This window comes from Pungitius pungitius, chromosome 13 (assembly GCF_949316345.1).
Source record: "Pungitius pungitius chromosome 13, fPunPun2.1, whole genome shotgun sequence".
Classification (NCBI taxonomy): Eukaryota; Metazoa; Chordata; class Actinopteri; order Perciformes; family Gasterosteidae; genus Pungitius; species Pungitius pungitius.
In genome coordinates, this window is record NC_084912.1 from 19,405,398 (window position 1) to 19,426,474 (window position 21,077).

The 21,077-nt window shown below is 43.9% G+C and overlaps 1 protein-coding gene across 5 annotated transcripts in view; it reads left to right on the top strand.

The window, feature by feature from the left end:
* The window catches only part of birc6 (baculoviral IAP repeat containing 6), a 71,518-nt gene that overhangs the window by 19,748 nt on the left and 30,693 nt on the right, over window positions 1-21,077 (top strand). The window contains exons 30-59 of one of the 5 annotated variants that reach the window (XM_037466103.2): window positions 97-316; window positions 1,552-1,688; window positions 1,780-1,917; window positions 2,294-2,421; window positions 2,639-2,770; window positions 3,007-3,222; window positions 3,429-3,612; window positions 4,187-4,390; window positions 4,786-4,919; window positions 5,400-5,553; window positions 5,640-5,756; window positions 5,881-6,041; window positions 6,565-6,691; window positions 6,768-6,878; window positions 7,424-7,706; window positions 7,834-8,405; window positions 8,732-8,907; window positions 8,998-9,094; window positions 9,378-9,572; window positions 9,679-9,879; window positions 10,017-10,296; window positions 10,383-10,639; window positions 10,931-11,039; window positions 11,325-11,561; window positions 12,349-13,219; window positions 13,923-14,066; window positions 15,008-15,137; window positions 17,695-17,826; window positions 19,202-19,363; window positions 19,458-19,631. In XM_037466103.2, the coding sequence (XP_037322000.2) occupies window positions 97-316; window positions 1,552-1,688; window positions 1,780-1,917; window positions 2,294-2,421; window positions 2,639-2,770; window positions 3,007-3,222; window positions 3,429-3,612; window positions 4,187-4,390; window positions 4,786-4,919; window positions 5,400-5,553; window positions 5,640-5,756; window positions 5,881-6,041; window positions 6,565-6,691; window positions 6,768-6,878; window positions 7,424-7,706; window positions 7,834-8,405; window positions 8,732-8,907; window positions 8,998-9,094; window positions 9,378-9,572; window positions 9,679-9,879; window positions 10,017-10,296; window positions 10,383-10,639; window positions 10,931-11,039; window positions 11,325-11,561; window positions 12,349-13,219; window positions 13,923-14,066; window positions 15,008-15,137; window positions 17,695-17,826; window positions 19,202-19,363; window positions 19,458-19,631 (6,183 nt within the window). The remainder of the gene's footprint in view (window positions 1-96; window positions 317-1,551; window positions 1,689-1,779; window positions 1,918-2,293; window positions 2,422-2,638; window positions 2,771-3,006; window positions 3,223-3,428; window positions 3,613-4,186; window positions 4,391-4,785; window positions 4,920-5,399; window positions 5,554-5,639; window positions 5,757-5,880; window positions 6,042-6,564; window positions 6,692-6,767; window positions 6,879-7,423; window positions 7,707-7,833; window positions 8,406-8,731; window positions 8,908-8,997; window positions 9,095-9,377; window positions 9,573-9,678; window positions 9,880-10,016; window positions 10,297-10,382; window positions 10,640-10,930; window positions 11,040-11,324; window positions 11,562-12,348; window positions 13,220-13,922; window positions 14,067-15,007; window positions 15,138-17,694; window positions 17,827-19,201; window positions 19,364-19,457; window positions 19,632-21,077) is intronic. The other 4 variants (XM_037466105.2, XM_037466106.2, XM_037466107.2 and 1 more) reach the window with 4 other exon arrangements.

A 21,077-nucleotide genomic window follows, 5' to 3' on the forward strand; every position in this document is an offset into this window, starting at 1 on the left:
ACAAATGCTCGGATAATTCCCCTGGTTTTATCGAGTGGCAGATCGACAGCATCCTGCCTAAAATTGTTATTTAACACTTAATTCATTTATTTTCAGGCCACTCTGTGCCCTCAGTGCTCCAGAGTACCTTCCATGCCCAGGCCTGTGAGGAGCTCTTCAAACACCTTTGCATCAGTGGAACTCCTAAGATCCGTCTGCACGCCGGCCTGCTGCTTGTGCAGCTTTGTGGAGGCGAGCGTTGGTGGGGCCAGTTCCTCTCCAATGTGCTGCAGGAGCTCTACAACTCTGAACAACTGCTCATCTTCCCTCAGGACAGGTAGAACTTAGGTTTACCAAGTGTCAAAATGCCCTGATGGTTATGGCGTCTTGTTTTTTTATTCATAAGATTAAATAGAACTGTTGAGTTTTAACAGCCTACACAAAAATACACGTGCACAGCAAAACAAAAACCTTTCGGACCAGATGACTGAGATAACTCGGACGTTAGTTAGCAAAGTTGTAATTTAAAGCGTCCTCTTCTTTCCACAATACACAAAAAATTTTTTTTTAAAAATGGCACATCAGAAAGTCCATGGCATGAGTCGTTGTTGGGCATTACTGGCCGTTTCTCAGCACAGATAAAAATACCAGCAGAGGGTGATACTTACTATACCCCACAGATAGAATGCTCCCTAAACGATAGGCTACAGGTTTACAACAACATCTTTGTTCCCTCCAGGAACTCCGTAAATGAGCTCAGTTTTTGCAAAGATGTTGTATTATCCCTTTAGCTACATATGTAAATTTGTCGAGGCACTGTAGCAAATCCATTAATCAAGTTTGTTTGCTCGGCCTGTGAACATGTGTCCAAGCCACAGCCTTACTCTTCACTCTCAGGTTTTGATACTGTTCATGATCTGCATTTTTTTCATTGTTCTTTTTTCCATGTATGAGTTTAATCATATAAAGAGCTGGTGTCAGTCTCTATTGTGAAAGGGTTAACCCTCTCCGCCTCAGCTGATGTTGTCAAGCTGTATGATTCAGTTTCTGCGCTTACGATGTTACTGCTGTCAGTGATCTGCACGCCGGTCATTTGTTACAGAGCACTTGTAACTGTATGACCCATATTGCCTGTTACCACAAGTAGCAATATCAACCAGTCAATCACTATTCATGGGGAAATAAAGACAAAAATCAATGCATTGCTTCACTGGTTAAGATCTCGAGTCACAAAAGATTGTAACAGTAACAAAACTCATCCTTTCTTTGTCACTTTTCTATTGATGAATGAAAAACTGAGAACCAACCAATTGAAATGGAGTAAAAGTAAGAACTTCCTCTCCGTCGAGTATCTTTTGCTTAATGTTCTTGTCATGCATTGTTGAGCTTCACAACAAGAACACTCCAGAATGATAAATTATAGCTTGCTTGGGATTCAAGAATCTGAGCCTTCCCCACCAAACTGCGTTAAGTTCTTGAATCAGTTAAATTCTTCTGCTCATGTGTTGGGGAGTCAGACAGCTGTTGTGTCCAGTCAGTCCAACTACAGTGTTCCATCTGGTTTCATCCCAGGGTGTTCATGCTCCTGTCCTGCATCGGCCAAAGGTCCCTGAGTAACAGTGGTGTGCTTGAGGGCCTCCTGAACCTCCTGGACGGCTTGCTGTGTCCACTGCAGCAATCACAAGCTGCAGCCCAGCGCAGGACTGAAGGTAAAGTCAGCATCCATATGTGTAGCCGTAGACCACCTCAAATTTGTGATGTTTTTGGAGCAGAATATGAGTTTGAGTGTGTGTTTTCCAGGTGTTTTGGATATTCCCATGATCAGCTGGGTAGTGATGTTGGTGTCCAGACTCCTAGACTGTGTGGCTAGTATCGAGGATGAGGCCGCAGGCGGGAAGAAGCATCTTGGAGGGAAAGAGCGAGAGAGAAGTTTTACAGGTTTACAAACTTTTGTACTATTCTTCACCAATTGTCCTAAACCCACAGTTTACTAATTTTATTCCACTATACGACTTAAATGTTTCATCTGGACTTGATTATTTCCTTTATAATGGATCTCGCTTTTTTTTTAATCATAATCATTTTACAAAATGACTACACATTCTGAAGAAGAATCCTATTTGATTCCTGAATCTTTTATTTTTTCTCCATCAAGCCAGCTGACAAGACTTTCATGCAATATACTTATATATATATATAATTATATTATATAAAATTATCTTTTTTGTGCTTAGACCCCAAATCATTCCAGAGTTGTTATCTTTGCCTTGCCCCCACATCAGTGAAGTGATGCTGTTGTTGCTCTGTCATCCAGGTATTCAGTGGAGCTTCATCAACAACAGCCTTCACTCTCAGAACTCAAGCAGGTCAGCTAAGGGCAGCAGCAGCCTCGATCGACTGTACTCACGCAAGATCCGCAAGCAGCTTGTCCACCACAAGCAGGTAAATGTGTCTTTTTCAAACCCCTACGCACGCGCGCGCACACACACACACCTTTTTAAACAAGGACTCACAAATGTCAGCGAGATTAATGAAAATGTGAATACAAATTTGGTCCAAGTTTCTGACTTGTGTTCTCCTAAACCTTCACCGTGAAAGGGGCTGTCAAGGGCAAATGCTTTTTTCAGTGCTTATAGTAATTATGCCCTTTTTATTGTAGCAGTTAAATCTGTTGAAAGCAAAACAGAAAGCTTTGGTGGAGCAAATTGAGAAGGAGAAGATACAGAGCAGCAAAGGCTCCTCCTACAAACTTCTGGTGGAGCAGGCCAAGCTCAAACAAGCCACATCCAAGGTGAGCACTTCATCAAGTGTATGCAGTATGAAACACTCTGACAAGCACAGCTCAAATCAATATAAATTGCTATGTATTCACGGGATAGACTTCACTACATGCTAGTTTGTTCTACTATACCTTACTAAACAATGTTTTCAACTGCCATTTTTTACTGGGGGCGGTTTGAAGAAGCATAATTTATTTTGCTCCTCTTTATGATTGTCTTTCTGTTGTGGCGTGATTTTCTCCTGTAGCACTTTAAAGATCTGATCCGTCTGCGGCGCACTGCCGAATGGCCCCGCTCCACGTTGGACACGGAGTCCACAACAGCCAAAGAAGCCCCAGAGGTAGAGCCTCTGCCCTTCACACTGTCCCATGAACGCTGCATCTCTGTGGTGCAGAAGCTGGCCCTCTTCCTTCTCTCCATGGACTTCACCTGCCATGCTGACCTTCTCCTCTTTGTCTGCAAGGTATTCACACTCTAGCACGTTGACTTGTCACGTTCGTTTTTTCTTTTTTTTAATGCCTAAAATGCATACGCTAAAGTGCATGTAAATATATGCATACACATATTTATACATTGTGCTCTAGCAAAATAAGAATTTCATTGTACACAGTAACCTGTTAAACGTAACATTTGACAATAGATATCTTGAATCCTTCTTTACCCTTTCAGGTCCTTTCAAGGATTGCCAATGCCACGCGACCCACAATCCACCTGTGTGAAGTGGTGTCTGAGCAGCAGCTGGAGCGTCTGCTGCTCCTGCTGGTGGGGACAGACTTTAACCGAGGAGACATCTCCTGGGGGGGTGCCTGGGCACAGTATTCCCTCACGTGTATGCTACAGGACATCCTAGCAGGTCTGTTAAATCTGCATACGTTGCAGCCACGTTGCATACAACTGTTCTCAATGTGTATAGTTGAAAGTAACTGTTGTACAGGAAGTTTGTAAGACAGCTCAGCATTATTGTATGGCGGATATACATCTAACCCTAGTTTTGGTTTTAGCTCAGATATAAGAACAAATGAAAGGATTTTTTTCATGAAGACGTGGCATTCTCTGACTTCTAACTTTACCTAATAAAGTGTCTAACTAATAAACAGTCTAACTTTAGCTAATAAAGTGTGTCAACAGTGAAGGAATGATGTAATATATGCAATTGACTCAAAAGAATACTGTGCTGAATTATAAGAGCTAGAGAGCAGCACCTAAGATCTGTAGATGCTACTGGATTTTTCAAATGGATTATTTTATTCTAACATTTTTAAGAATCATTTGAGCCCTGAATGTACTTTTGTTCACATGTTTTGTTAACGGGTGAAACTATTCTAGCCACCTTGGCCAGATCTTGTTTTTACTATTAAAACAAGGGAAAAAAACATAAATCCTCCCGACTAAAGGTCGAATAAAAGTGAACTGTGTTGTCCTCCCAGGTGAATTGCTTTCTGCAGGCTCTCTAGATGTCATGGATGAGGTGGCGGTGGGCGAGGAGGCCGGGGCGTCGTCGTCCTCAGCAGGAGCTGATTCAGACGACTCCCTACCCAGGCCAGCCCCCACCCCCCTGGTAGAGAGCATTGATGAGGCCCTGGGGCCTGAGATCATTGCAGGTACTACAGGGGCCTCCTCAGTATTCCAAAGTGCGTGGGTAGCCCGGTGCGCTCTCCACACTGCCTCACACACTTTTATCATCACAGTACAAAGTGTTTGTGTGGTAAACCCTTGCTGCATGTTGACTGTTGTTCTCCACAGTATGACTTTGTGTGTTTATTATTGTATTAGTTTTGCTTTTTTGGGGTTCAAACAGGTAGATTCATAGCCATTTTGGTCAATTTTCCATTTGCAGTAGTCGTTTTGTATTTCAGTTTGAGTATCTGCTCTTGTGTGGAAAATCTTCTTCTGGTAGAGGAGCAGACGAGCTAATGCCGTGAGCTGCATTAAGATTGCCCAGTGACCGGCTAAAGAGTTTTTCTTATTTGTGTGTTTCCCTAGTGTGTTTGCTTGGCAATATTAAGGCTGTTTTCATTATCCAAAGGTGCTCCACCTCTGTCATCTTTGGAAAAAGATAAAGACATAGACTTTGACTTGCTACAAGACCTGATGGATGTTGATATTGATCCTTTAGATATTGATTTGGAAAAAGATCCCCTTGCTGCCAAAGTTTTTAAGGTATGTTGATTATGACATTTTATTCCGTTTTCATTGTGCACTTTCCATTTACTAGGCGGTTACTTTCCTCTGGCATTTGTATGGATGGAACAACAATGTATTCAACTTTACAATTTAAAATGGGTTGTATTACACTACCAGTTTTTTCTTCAAGTATTTTTACTTTATTCTCAATCATTAATATCATCCCTAACAAATACCCAATATCCTCAATTGTATTATTCACCTAAAAGATTGAGACTTCGACAATTCATTTGTTGTATGTGTTATAGAGATATGTATTGTCCACAATGCTAGGTTAATGATACAATGACCCTGTTGCTATTTGGGATTTCTCGGCTTTGATTTAAGCATGCGATTAGCATAGCACTCGTTACTTGGAGCAGCTACACTATAAGGGATGGTAATTTAATGTAGAAGTTGATAAGCTAACACGGAATGACTGTAATCATGTTCTCTCCATCTCTTGTCCACCTACAGCCTATCAGCAGCACCTGGTACGACTACTGGGGCGCTGACTATGGCACGTACGGGTATAACCCTTACATTGGGGGAGTTGGCATCCCAGTGTCCAAACCTCCAGTTGCTGTGGAGAAGCCCGGGTCCCAGAGTCTGTCAGTCTCTGTGTCACAGGGTGAGTGGAGGCTGGATTTAGGGGGCCGGTCTTGACCTCTCTAAATTAACATCATGTCTTTGACCTTTTGATTCTGTGTTTCACAGCACTAGATGCACGGCTAGAAGTTGGCCTGGAGCAGCAGGCTGAACTGATGCTTAAGATGATGGCGACTCTACAGGCCGACTCAATTCTACAGGCCCTCACTTCAAGCTCTTCTACAGGTAAGCACACGACAGCTGGAACTGCAGAGAAAGGGAGTGTCAGTAGTTTACATGCCCATCAACCCGAAGACAAGTTTCTCTATGTATCACGTCTCTCTAAGAGTGGTTTGTTTCTGGCTTTCAGTGAGCCAGGCCTCCAATGGGACTGATGACTCCCTGCTGAGGGCTCTACACGGAGGAGGCTCTCCTCCAACCAGTGGTCTGATAATCCAGCCCTCATCTGTCCCCATGTTGAGTTCCTGCTTCAATAAGCTCTTCTCCATGCTCCAAGTCCACCACGTTCAGGTTAGCACACACAAGTAAAGGTGTAAAAGACAAAATACCTCATTGATGGAAGTCTTCCCTGGAGGCACGGATCACGGCCTTGAGTCTCTTTAAGTTCACCACCTCTGATGAAGTGCAGTCTACACCACTTAGTCATTAACCCAGCCGTGTACCGTAACTTTTCCATAAGCATCTTTCTATTTTAAGAGATGGAAGCCAACTCAAATTTCAAATTAAATTCCACTCAATATTTTAGAAGACCTTTCTCAACATCACATTTCCTTTTCATTATATCTTCAGCAGATCCTTACAGGATTCCTTTTATGTTTGGTGCAAACTTACTGTACGTCTTCAGGATATTTTTTATTTAGGCCTAAAAGCCTGTTCCAAAAGTCCATGTTGGTTATTTAAACTAAAATATTGGAGGTTTGAAATTGAGTAACTTTTGCATTTCTAGAGGCCTGGTAAACTAAACTCATTGCCAGTTTAGTTTTAGGTACAATGGAAGATGAAGTGGATTGAAAACCTTTTCCTTCTCTCTCAGTTGGAGTCTCTGCTGCAGCTATGGTTAACACTCAGTCTCAATACATGTTCTGGTGGCAGTGAAGAGGGGGGCTCAGACATCTTCCTGTTCAATGCCAGCCGAGTGCCCACCATCCCACTTAACCAAGGTCAGTACCCCGCTACATTGTATGGCTTTAAAATGTTTGTATTTATAAAAATATCATATCCTTGGTGTCGTTCCAGCATCTATCAGCAGTTTCCTGACAGTGCTGGCATGGTACCCCAACACCTCCCTGAGAACGTGGTGTCTGGTGCTGCACTCTCTTACACTGATGACAAACATGCCAGTCTGCGGTCAGTACTTCACTCTCACTGCTTTCCTTCTGTGTGTCATCAGCAACTGTGAAAAGTCCTGCAGCATTATGTTTCTGGAGGTTAGCGTTTGGATCTGGATATTTGTGCTTTTTGTGATATTGGTTTCTTTTTTGTCTGTTGTAATTGTGCTGTCAAGTGTGTTATTTCCTAGTATATATTGTGCTGCAGCCAATATGAGCAGAGTAGGGAGCAGCTTCTGCCAAATAACTATTAGATATATATATATAATTTAAAAAAGTGACTTCGGAAGGAAATTGGAACTTGAATCCCAGGCTCATGTGCAGGTTAGCTTGTGATTTCACAAAAAAAATGCTAAATGAACGCTTTTTCTTTGCATGCACCTCCTAAATATTTGAGCAGAACGCCCCCCTGCTCAAAAATTGTATCACGACGACAATAGCATTCTGTAACCGTGACCCAAAAAAATGACAACTTGAGTTGCTGTAAGGCAATTTTCATTGTGTTAACAATTGGAAACAAGCGGCCGTGTGGATTGATCTGTGTTTCTCTGTTTCCACTTCCAGCCTTCAACAACGGGATGAGCTCTCAGGAGAGCACAGCAGAGCAGATGGTTTCCGATCCCACCCTAGTTCATGTCCTGGTGCGCTTCCTGTCTGGCTGCACCACCAGCGGGAACAGCCAGCACAGCTCTCAGGTGGGACCCACCGCCACCCAGGCAATGCACGAGTTTTTGAGCCGCCTGCAAGTCCACCTGTCCTCCAGCTGCCCGCAGGTGTTCAGCGAGTTCCTGCTGAAACTCATGCACATCTTGTCGACAGAGAGGTATGCAATCAATTCTCGAGAAAGGTATTTTCAATGATTTAATATTTGCATTTTACTGCACAATCATCAGTCCAATAATGACAAAATAAGAATTGCTTCAAATGGTCAATAAATGCTCTTTGGAAACTAATGGTTCATCTTAACCTTCCAGGGGTCCGTTCCAATCGGGCCAAGGCCCGCTGGATGCCCAGGTGAAACTATTAGAGTTTACTCTGGAGCAAAACTTTGAGGTGGTGTCAGTGGCGACTATCTCCTCCGTCATCGAGTCCATCACATTCTTGGTTCACCACTTCATCACCTGCTCCGACAAAGTGGTTTCGCGCAGCGGCTCAGACAGCTCTGTGGGCGCCCGGGCCTGTTTTGGTGGTTTGTTTGCCAACATCATCCGACCAGGAGATGCAAAGGCGGTCTGTGGGGAGACAACGCGTGACCAGCTGATGTTTGACCTCCTCAAGCTGGTCAACTTGCTGGTGCAGCTGCCTCTGTCTGGGGACAGAGAGTTTAGCGGGCGGCTGCCGCCGGTTGGCAGCGGAGCAGCCGATAGCAGCGCGTCGGACGAGGAGAAGGTCTGTGGCAGCAAAGAGAGTGTAGCTGGAGGGTCCGCGTTCAGTCAGGGCCCCCCTGCAGGTGTTGCCGACCTGGTGCTAGCCAACCAGCAGATTATGAGCCAGATCCTATCGGCACTGGGCCAGTGCAACAGCAGCGCCATGGCTATGATCATAGGTAAGACCAGGACAGATATTGATTTTTACCAACAGCCGCAGCGTTATTGTTCTGTCTTTACTGTCCACAAATATCAACATAGTCAGAGACCACCTGGTCAATACAGTGGAGCCTTTAGCAACTAAAAAGTCAACCAAATCTAATTGAAAGAGGAGATGAACTTGTCTTTAGCTTTGGAAGTGACTTTGAGGTGATAGTATGTAATTGTTCTTTGCTTTCTAAGGGCAGTTGGTTTGTTAAGCAGCTTTTGAACTAATGTGTTGTGTGTAATCTTCCCTTAAGGAAGCAGAGATGATAAAACATTTGACGCTTTCTCTGTTCCACAGGAGCCAGTGGTCTGCACCTGACCAAACATGAGAACTTTCACGGCGGTCTCGATGCCATCTCAGTGGGCGACGGCCTCTTCACCATCCTCACCACCCTCAGTAAGAGGGCCACCTCAGTCCAGGTCATGCTGCAGCCCATCCTCACATACATGGCATGTGGTTACATGGGCCGACAGGTAATGGGGCTGGAATGACTTTGTATTGAAATACTTGGACACAGACAAATGACCAATGCTAATATGTGTTCTTAATTTGACATTTTGTAGGGGTCTCTTTCTACTTGTCAGCTGTCGGAGCCTCTTTTGTGGTTCATCCTCCGCGTGTTGGATACCAGCGAGGCCCTTAAGGCCTTCCATGACATGGGTTGGTATTACACAACACCTGCCTCCTAAACAATAAGCACCCAACCCACCTTTCAGACCAATGGGTTTTTGGGTTTAAATCTAATTTTGGATATCAAAAGGATTCATTTGTGCCATGAAAATGTGGTTCTTAAACCAACCAAGGAAGGAAAACCTTGCCAAGCTGTGGCAAAGTCCTATAAACATGTATTTGTGTGTTTAAAACCAAAAAAATAACCCTCAACTCAAAAATGTTGACACAGAAATGAGGCATGAATAGAATTGATCATTAAGTGTTTCAACAGGTGGTGTGCAGTTGATATGTAACAACATGGTGACCAGCACCCGGGCCATTGTGAACACAGCGCGCAGCATGGTGTCCACCATTATGAAGTTCTTAGATTCAGGCCCTGGAAAGACGGCAGATGGCAACCTCAAAGCCAGAGTGATGACGTCCGAGCCAGACAACGCTGAGGGACTCCACAACTTTGCTCCCTTAGGTCTTTTCCCTTCTTTCTCCTTAATCTGATATATCTATTTTAGTAATAAAATATTTTAGAATATTACATTTATCTAATTCTGAACAATCTCTTTGTACCTTTGCAGGCACCATAACATCCAGCAGCCCCACAGCGCAGCCAGCGGAGGTCCTCCTCCAAGCCACGCCGCCCCACCGCCGGGCCCGCTCAGCAGCTTGGTCCTACATCTTCCTGCCAGAGGAGGCGTGGTGCGACCTCACCATCCACCTTCCTGCTGCTGTGCTGCTCAAAGAGCTCCACATCCAGCCACATCTTGCCTCTCTAGCCAGTGAGTAACATCCAGTACAGAACATTCTGAAAAGTGTATTTCCTTCCCTTTACTATTTTCAAGTTGTTACACCCCACTTGGACGAAAACTCATTTTGTCCCTTGAACTGTGTTCCGCACCTCTAACCAACCACCCAGCCTGCCCATCCTCAGTCTCTGTTGAGATCAGTGCTGACGGGGTCAATATGCTGCCGCTCTCCACGCCAGTCATCACCAGCGGTCTGACGTACATTAAGATCCAGCTAGTGAAGGCGGAAGTTGCATCGGCTGTTTGCCTGAGGCTGCACCGGCCCCGTGATGCCAGCACACTTGGTCTGTCTCAGATCAAACTCTTGGGCCTGACGGCATTTGGTAACACCTCCTCTGCAACTGTCAACAACCCATTCTTGCCTTCTGAGGACCAGGTGTCTAAAACCAGGTACCAAGATGGGGTTGTGGAATTAGAATGTGTCCAATTTAATTAGCTGTGGTGGTTTTTGTAACATTTTTCTTTACCCTGAACAGCATCGGGTGGCTGCGTCTTCTCCACCATTGCCTGACCCATGTCAGTGACCTGGAGGCCATGATGGCCAGTGCTGCAGCACCCACCGCCAACCTGCTGCAGACTTGTGCAGCACTGCTCATGTCCCCTTACTGCGGCATGCACTCACCCAACATCGAGGCCGTGTTGGTCAAGATCGGCCTGCAGTCCACACGCATTGGACTCAAACTCATAGACATTCTGCTCAGGAACTGTGCCGCTTCTGGCACCGACCCTGCCAGTGAGTCCTGCTACATTCATGCTGGAGTGTTAATCATAGGCAGCAGAGCCACAGAAATCTTTTTTTAAGTATCAAATAGTCTTCTATATTATATGAGGCTGCAGTTGTACAGGTATATTTCAGATGTGATTTTGCCACATCAAGTAAGTTAAAGTGTTTTTCTCTGAAAGGTTCACTGACCATTTGAATATTGGTTTATGCTTTCCAGGTTCCCCTTTCCTATCAGTTCTTCAAATAGAGATCATTTATTTAAAGCCATGCTTATTGTAGTTTTTGCTTCTGTCTCTGTAGATCTGAACAGTCCTCTGCTGTTTGGTCGACTAAATGGCCTCTCCTCAGACTCCACCATCGACATTCTGTACCAGCTGGGCACCACCCAGGACTCTGGAACGGAAGACAGGTACGGAGTCACATATGCTGTGATGACCTTGACTCAAACCGTTTTACTGCTTCCCTTCATTGCAGCAACAACCAAATTAGACCAAACCAAATCTGCTCTTTTAAGGCAATATTTCACAACGATTCATAGGCAGACACTACAGGTGTCCTTCACTCTCCTTGTTATTTTTGTTGCATTTAATTCCACTGTGAGGCACCGCACACTGAGGCACTACTGATATTAAGCCGTGCTTTCCAAAGCACGATGACTTGTTTGATCCAGGCTTACTGAGTTTTCCCCCTGCAGGATCCAAGCCCTTCTCCAGTGGGTCCATGACTCATCGCGCGTGGCCGCCCACAAAATGAGTAGCCACATGGGATACATTGGAGCCGGAGCTGGCACTTCATCTGCTTGGTCGAGGGAGTATGGCCTCCTCATGCCCTCCCCCTCCCACCTCCACTGCGTGGCAGCCATCCTGTGGCACAGCTACGAGCTGCCTGTTGACTACGACCTGCCTGCACTGCTCAACAGAGAGCTCTTTGAGTCAGTCAGACACCTTTTCCTTCTTACTAACCCCGCACATGACAACATGGAGACAAACAAGGAAGAGGTTATTCTGAATGGGTTCGCCTTCACATCTGTATAAGTGTCCGAATAAGCATTATATATATATATAACATTTCAGTAACACTTCAGTAACACTTCCCACAATACTTGCGCCTGACTAAGAGGCAAGACTAACATGAAAGTCAAGGTTAAATATGGACAGCAGGCCCCAATATTACAGACAGACATGTGCAGGTACACTCCCACAAGTTGCGAGAGTGCCCCGCCCCCCGCTGTGGTCTGTCTGTAAATCTAGAGCCACACTGCACAGGGAGATATTAGAAGTCGGTTTGCCCTTTGAAGCGCATTGTAACAAATGTGTCTTTGCTTGCCATCTTTTATGCACAAAGAAATAATGTTACAGAACAGGAACACTGAATGATTTACAAGTGGACCGTGTCTAGACAGCTGCTCCAGGGCAACGCCTATAGTAATAGTAATGATAGTCCTATCAAGGCATTTCACGGTACGGTTCAGTATGTGAACACAGTAACTTGATAATACCACCTTTTTAATAATAATATATCTGACTGAATGTAGCAGTAAAATAAAAGTGAAAGATCATTTACACAAATCTGTCTGTGGAATCTTAAAATGTAGAGTAGAACATATTTCTGGTATCGATGTTGATCCTCTCTATGTACATGAATTTTGCAGCCTTTTGAGGATCAACAACATAGGTTCATGACTGATGATTGATTCCCTCCATGTTCCTTTCCTCCAGGCTGCTGTATAACTGGTCCATGTCGTTGCCATGCAGCATTGTGCTGAAGAAGGCTGTGGACAGCCTGCTGTGCTCTGTGTGTCACATCCACCCCAGCTACTTCTCCCTCCTCATGTCCTGGATGGGGATCGTTTCAGCGCCCACCGCCTGTCATTCTCAGGCCCAGCAGCACCGTCTCTCCATGACTGACGATGGCAAAAAGCAGCACGACGCCGACACCAGCGCCGCAGGACTTACAGACGACTCCAAGCATGCCAGACCCCCCCTCAATCTGTCCGAGTCGCAGTTAACTACACTGGCAGCTGCCTCTCAGTCTCCAGGAGCCATAGAGCAGCTGCTGGCCTCCGGCTTACCATCACTGCTGGTTCGCAGCCTGGCTCAGTTCTGTGTCGGCCTTCTGGCCAGTGCTGACCTGCCTTTGCCTTCTGCTCAGGCTGAGAGACGATATCACCATCACCACTACCACTCCCCCTCTTCATCGTCCTCATCGTCGCACATTAGGCCGCCTCTGGCTGCAGAGCTAGCCGCTCCGGTTCTCCGATTCTTGACTGAAGTAGGCAACAGTCACGCTATGAAGGACTGGTTAGGAGGGCCAGAGGTGAACCCGCTCTGGACGGCACTGCTCTTCCTGCTGTGCCATTCGAGTGCCAGTGCTGGTGCCAATGCTGGCTGTCAGCCTCTGGCCTCTGGATCTGCGGGCCGGCCTCCTCCTTCCCAGCCTCAGGCTTCAGGCTCCCGCTTCTCCCTATCGTATTCTGGGCAGGCAGGAGGACTCACCACGCAGCAGAGGACCGCTTTGGAGAACGACACTGTGGCCTTCTTTCTCCAGTGTATCTCGTGCCACCCTAACAACCAGCGACTCATGGCTCAGGTCAGTCTAAAGCTGCCACTTTATCTTATGGTGCGTTTCCACCGAGCGGTACGGTACGGGTCAGTACCCTTTTATTTGTGTCTCCACTGCCAAAAGTTGAGAAAAGTACAAAAAGTCCGTACCGTACCCTTCCGTTGGGGTACCTGTTACAGTTGTTTGGTACTAAAGGGTGGAGCTAGACTCACTGCAGAACGTTGATTGGTTGAAAGAGTCGTCATTTTTAAACTACAACAATGTCGCCGCGCAGCATTTACTTTAACAGCCACATATCGAGAAGCAAGAACAGGATCGGCTGCATGTGCTCCATTGTTGTTTGGGGTTAGCTTTCCGTTTTCGAGCGATCGAATGACGTCAATCTACTTTCCGTCCAATACCACGCCTATCAAGTGACCATACCAATACTTTCTGGAATACACCACGCCTATCAAGTAAGGGTACTGTCGGCGGTGGAAACGAAATCATGGTTAACAGACCTGACCCGTACCGTACCGCTCGGTGGAAACGCGCCATAAGACTCCAGGCATCTCTGCCGCAATTTTCTAACCCGTCAAACCCATATAGACTTTTTTCAGATGATGATAATATTGGTCTGGGTATTTGAAATGGGACTTATGAACCATTTAAGGCCTTGGTGGTACCAAAGACAAACTTGTTTCATTTGAATGTACTTATTTGTGTCTGTTTGAATCTCCTGTGGCTGCAGGTTCTCTGTGAGCTCTTCCAATCTGCACCCCAGCGGGGCAACGTGCCAATTTCTGGAAACATCTCAGGTTTCATTCGAAGGCTTTTCCTGCAGCTAATGCTGGAGGACGAGAAGGTCACAGTCTTCCTACAGTCTCCCTGTCCGGTGGGTAACTCACTGTTGAATGTCTGCTCCCTCTCTTTTTCAGTAATGTTATTTTGATCCAAACTGGCTTAGTACAGCCAGCGTGGAGCTAGGGTGACTCAAGACTTAGAGGCACATTTCCAATGGTTGATTTGGAATGGAAATTAATAAGGCAACTGCATAGCAGATTGTTCAGATGAAATAATCAAGTCACAGCCGATCATGCGCTGTAGGGGATATAACATGCAGGACTGACATGTCACAAGTTAACATGATTGATGATATGGTGTTGATGGTAGAAATCAGCTGTTACCACAAGGGGACATCACAACAATGTAAAGCAGAAGCCTCCTTTCCTATCAGTTATCCATGTCTGGTGAGGAGTAGTCTCCTCTATGACAAAGTGATGCTCCATATTTTACGCAGCTCAATGATTGGTTGTCAGTAAAGTGCTTTAGTACTCTCTTTGCGTTGGTTACAGAAAACATTTTTTTATGCTAAGGCCCTTCTCCGCCCGATCGCTCCGTGTGACTCCAGGAAGAGTCCTGGTGGTTCCAAAAGTCTTCCATTTCTAGATGATGGAGACCACTAAGCTCATTTGGGACCTTCAATGCTGCAGAAATGTTTCTGTACCCTTCTTCAGATCTGTGCCTCTGTCTTGGAGGTCTACAGAAAATTCCTTGCACATGTCCCAGACCTGATATGGACAGGTGTGTCCGATCAATCAAGGTGTAGAAACATCCCAATGAGCATCAGTGGAAACAGGATGGACATGAGCTCAATTATGTGTCATAGGGACGGATGGTCGGACATTGACATTTTCCCACAGTGTTCTCTGTCCGTGTGTGTGCTTGTGTGCGTGTGTGGGGAATACGTTTTAACTTGACCAAAATGTCTTGTTGCTAACATCAGTGTTATATATATATATATATATATATAAAATATATTTTTTTCTATCTCAGTTATACAAAGGACGCATCAATGCCACAAGCCACATGATCCAGCATCCTATGTATGGGGCAGGGCACAAATACCGCACCCTCCACCTGCCCATCTCCACCACGCTGGCTGAAGTCCTGGACCGGGTGTCCGGTATGTTCCGGTGTTTCCCCTATCATCATATTGGACGCGCACACACACATTGTTGTACACTTGCATGGATATAATTAAGCTATGCTTCTTTTTATTTAGCACCTGCCACCACAGCGTCATATAATTCGGGTACAATATACTATGGTAATAGAATAGAATCAAAAGTAAAATACAAGCAAAAGTGAAACAATATAAACCGATAAGACAAGTACGTTTAAACGCATATGTATGTACATATGTTTCCATGTTGAGGGAAATAAACCACTGTGCAAATGTTCCAAGATGGAGTATTTGGGTCAATGGGGGACTTGATTTATGGGACCAACTGTGCTCATATTTGACTTTAATCAGAGTGTGTGTGTGCTCCACACTCGCAAATTGTAGAACATGAGTGATAACACATTAAAAGGTAAAATGGTGGTATCGCTACTAGGGTTGGGTATCGTTTGAATTTGAGCGATTCCGATTCCTGGTTTCGATTCCGGTTCCCAGCGATTCTCGATTTCAGATTCTTTTAAGAGGCAGGGTCAAAAAAGTTTAAGTTGAAGATATTTTAAATGAGCTAGCTAACCAAGGGTCTTTCTGAAGGAAAAAGTCTGACCTTCTCCATCAATGTTAATTCTATGAACTTTTTATTAACTTTACTATGAATTTCTAACAGGGCTGTTTTCAACTACAATATAAATATCAAACTATGAACTTGAATATTGTATAAACATAATAAATTATGAATATATTTTAACACTCACAAAAACACATTTACACATGAGTGTATGATACTGCAGGTACTTAAACGTTACCTTGCTCCCACTGATGGGCCCTTGGAGCCAGAGGATGAGGCAGCGCGTCACAGACGGGGCAAACTCTCCCAACCGCAAATCAGGGACACTTTCGCTGACGCGGGGAGTGCTAGCACAATCTTTTTTTTTCTTTGCAGCGCCAGCCTCACTGCTCATTTTAACAGATAGGACCGCTCCGCTCGGGCCACCCGGCACCCGCGCGCGCACACTGGTCTGATGCGTCACAAATTCACAACAACCGTGACGCTATCCATGTTCGATCGCGTTGTTATGACATCCGGTGGACGCTTCTTCGTTGGTGTTCAGCGGTTTCTATTTCCGGTCGGGGCCGGCGGACTGATAATCGAAACTAGGAATCGAATTTTAAACTTTTGAACGATACCGGGTAAATCGCAAAGCTTTCCCGATTCCTCTCGATACCCAACCCTAATCGCTACACGTTCAGTTGCTAGCATAGTACAGAAATGTTAATGCCCTTTACTTGGCTAGCATTAGAAACCGTTTAGAAACGCCTATTTCCCTCTGACCTCCTGGATAAAGACCATCACTTTTACACACATGGAACCTCAACCCACTCTACCTACACCCATGGAGCCAGTCTGAATATCAAGAACATCCAAGTTTTCATCTTGAGTTTCATCAATTGTAGTTTGATAGTAGTTTTTATAAGAAGATTGTGTCAGGGAAGGAGTGTGTTGGAATACAGCAGGTTGACAGTACAGAGTGTCTGCATCCTTCATTCTGTCCTGCACAAACACAACAGGAAAGTTGCTGCTATCCCTTCAGGTGTAAGGCCATACATAAAACTACTCACATTCTCTCCCTGAATGTGTGATGAAAGACAATTGTGTATTTGAATATACATGTATGTGCTTCATGCAGCACTTAACACTGTATCTCACATTATGTAAGTAAAAGAGTCTAAACTTTCTCACTTACAACATACTCTTTTTAGTGAGGACTATGAACATAGTATTGCAGTTGACCATTCATTTTCATACTAGGTAAACACAATATGAAGGTATTCTTAAACGCCCCCTCCATCTTAATAACAAAATAATGTGTGGTTAAAATGCATGCCATATAATAATATAAAACTCTGGAATTCATGAAAATGGGATTCTTTTCAGTTTACAGCAGTATTTCATCTTTTGACTTGAAGAATTATTCTATCTATTTATATGTGGGGGACTTGTAGTGTTGCAAACCTGTGGACGAATAATTTCAAAATGCACGGAAGATAAAGCTTCTGAGGAATGTCATATTTTCCCACCGCACATTGTTGAGTCAGGTTGGGCCAGAATACATATTTGTAATTATTTTATCTTCTGCTTGGATTTACTGGAGAACTTATTATAAAACAAACAAACATGATATTTTCTCACAATATTCTTGCATGTTTCACAAGTGAAAAGTGTTGAACTAATAGGTTTGTTGACCCACCCATATGAAGGCCAAACCAAGGTCAATGGGTTTTGTCACAATAACCAATGGATCAATGAAGAGGAACCAGCTTTAAAACCAAAGCTGCAATTTTAATTTTAGGCCAGTAACAATGCTGGGCAGTGCTACATGACCTAGATTATAGCTGGTTTTGTGCATAAAACTTGTATCACCCCCTTGACCCGGAGAGACGTCTACATACACCTTTTCATTGACAATATAGTCAATTTTAAGCTCAACAATGATCATTTTCACAATAGATCTAAAAGACTATTATACTCTAAATTCATGCTGTCTCCTATTTATCCAAACAGACACACCCAGCATCACAGCCAAGCTGATCAATGAGCAGAAGGAGGACAAGGAAAAGAAGAATCATGAGGAGAAGGAAAAGATGAAAGCAGACAGTGGTTTCCAGGACAACTACAGTGTTGTTGTGGCCTCAGGTACTTTACTCTGTTCCACACAAAACGTATTAAATTACATTTAAGAATATATAGTGAAATCAAAGTACATACAGTGGATTGGAATAGGTATTAATCTAACAATGGTTATTGATATAAATTCAAATTAAAACAGTAGTGCAATGGTTATTGAAGGTTCAAATAAACGATGATGTAGCCAGAGGGGGTTTGTTGTAGAGTCTTTTTGCAGTTGCCAGGAATGTTTCCTGTATCGGTCATTGTGACGGCACGGCTGGACCATCCTGTTGGAGAAAGTGCTCCATGTCCCTGCAGTAGTTGATGCAGAGTGTGGTCCGGGTTAAACAATATGGACAACAGTTTTTCGGTGTCCATGTGTCCACCATCGGTTCTAAATGCTCCTGTTTGCAGCCAATAATGGGGATGCCTTCTTCATGTATTGAAAAACACAAATGGCTTTCATTACTGCTCATCGCACATTCAGGGAGAGGCTGTGAGTTGTTGTTTTATGAAGTTGTCCCATGGCATTAACTTCAGAATGGCCTTCCAACCAAAGGGATAGCAGCAATTGTCCCTCTGTACTTCCCTCTCACTCTGACTCACCCGCTCAATAACTCACACTTTTTTGTCCCTCTGTCTTTCTCTGGCCATCTTTCTCTCTCATTACCGGTTTTTCTTTCTCACTTACTTCCAGTCTCACTGTCTCGCTCTCGGGTTGTCATAATTTCAAAATAAAAGTCCAATGGAGGGAATCCTTACTGTGACGCTTGAGATGAGGCCTATCAATTAATAACGCCTTAGTTTGAAGGACAAACAGTCAGTCTAACCCTCTCTTACGAATCCCATAATTTAAAGCCTCAATGATTATCTGTAACCATGAGGTTCAGAATGAAGCTTTTTTGTTGAAATACTCGTTGCTCTTTCAAATACTACTTCTACTGCTATTAATCCTAAAATTACTACCACTCGTAATACAAAAAATACTATTTGTACAATTACTACGAGTTGTAGTAATACTACTGCTCATATTACTAATAACTAAAACCACTACTTTTCAGTTAATTTCAGCTTTTTTCATTTCTGTATTTTCAGCAATTGTTTGAAATTCATTTCTGGTTCCAGCTTTCATCATTTTCAGCAAGCAATATATTTTCTAGTTGTTGTAGAATGGTAGAATGAACATCTACAAAAGGTAGATTCATTCTACCTTTTCTCTATCAATGAATACATTTTTTTTTGGACTACGAGAGGTAATAGATACCATAATACAGCCTGTCAAAAATCCAGTTCCACCAGGATCTGGCACAAATATATATCGTTACAAAAAAGAATAGATGAACCTATGGACGCACACAAGACTATCCTGTGATGTTTACACGCTTTGTGCGTTTGTCTTCAGGCTTGAAGTCCCAGTCCAAGCGAGCTCTTTCAACCCCTCCAAGACCTCCGTCAAGGAGGGGTCGCGTGATGAGTGACAAGTTGACTGCGTCGTCTGGTGTGGATCCTTCTGCCAAAACCATCAGTGTGCCTGTCTTCCACCTTTACCACAAGCTGCTTCCAGGTCCTACATATTCAAGTGCAGCACGACATCAATGTATTTGAGCCTCATTTCATGTGTGAAAGGAATTTTACATTTTCCCAATCCTCTGCTGCAGGCCAGCCCCTTCCATCTGAGATGACCCTGGCCCAGCTACTGACACTTCTGTACGACCGCAAGTTGCCACAGGGCTACCAGTCTATCAACCTGACAGTCAAACTGGGCTCCAAGGTCATCTCTGATCCCGGTCTTTCCAAAACTGACTCCTTCAAGAGACTACGCACTGAGAAAGGTACCACTCTGCTCGTTCTTATGTTAAAATCATAGTCCAACGATTGTTAGTGAAGATTCAAATCTTCCAATGGTCTCCTGCTCCACTGAAGGTTCCCCAGGAATTTATCAAAATCGAATTAAATAGACTTGCAGGGTAGTTTATTTACTTTTTCACAGTGCTTTTTATTTGTTTTGTGTTCACATGGTTCACAAATTGAAGATGACTGTTTAGGTGGCGTCGTCGTCCAGCATCAATAAATAACTTCCAAGGGCTGCAACAACTACTCGGGATAATCAATTAAATAAGTAGTTGCCCATGAATTTCCTCATTTATTAGTTAGTTCTATGTTAGATGCACAACAATCCCTGTGGCATCGTTGTCTCTAAAGGTGGTGAACCACCAGCCAATGCTTCCCAGGGGGCGCTCTTTTGCCATTTATTCGTGGTTCTCTTTGGGACATAAATCCTTCCTCTGAATGCTAGTTTTCCTTTTTATATGGAGCATTCTTTCCTTGGACTCTATTGGACTGCCACAATGACCCCCCCCCTTCCATGTGTCACGCAATTGCTAAAATAGTTTGGACCACGTACAGTGTGACTAATCAGAGATGCTAGAAGCAGTTACGTATGACTAAGTGATCTTGGTTGATACTTTGTCTACTGCTCATTTTCATTTCATAACAGCATTCTAAGCATAACAGTTCCTTATCTTGATTTCTGATCTCAATCCAGTTACTATTTGGAGAGCAAACATTCAAAAGCTTTTTCAAAAAAGAATTGACTCGATTGGGAGAAATTTCCTAGCAGATTGTTTCTGATGGCAGGTCCTCTGGGAGCAATTTGGTGTTGTCTTGCAAGAGGTGACAGTGAGGTAACGCTCAACATGGGGTGGAAGTCTGTCACGGTCCACTAATTTGTCAACTGCTGGCCCTGATCAGGTCCGTTGATGAGCACCCCTGCCTATTTGAATGCATCATAGTGGTGACTCAGTCTACAGCGCACAATGATGTGAACTTAATGGGGTTCAGGACTTCATTTGCTACGTGTGTGGTACTGCAGTAAACCATTTAAAACAATTTGTTGGGCTGCTTTACAAGAAAAGTTCTGTTGTAGCTTTCCATCACTCGGTTAACGAAAGCTTCTTGATTCTTAGCGTTACCGTGGTACATTATGAATGGGATTTTGATTTCATGCATGTACTGGTAGAAATTAGACCATCTCAATCAGTGGACTCTTATGTCACCATGAGCAGCAATGTCTTTGACTTAAGATATTGTTCTCAATGTTTGATGATTTTATATTATATCTACATTTTATTTTAAAAGACAATCTTCATGTTTTTTACCAATGTACTTCGTAATGGGTTCCATCAGCCATGACACTCAGCCATGTTTACTGTCATACTGAACCTTCTATATCATAAAACTAAATGCCACTTTAAAGGGATGTCCCTTCTAGCCTGACA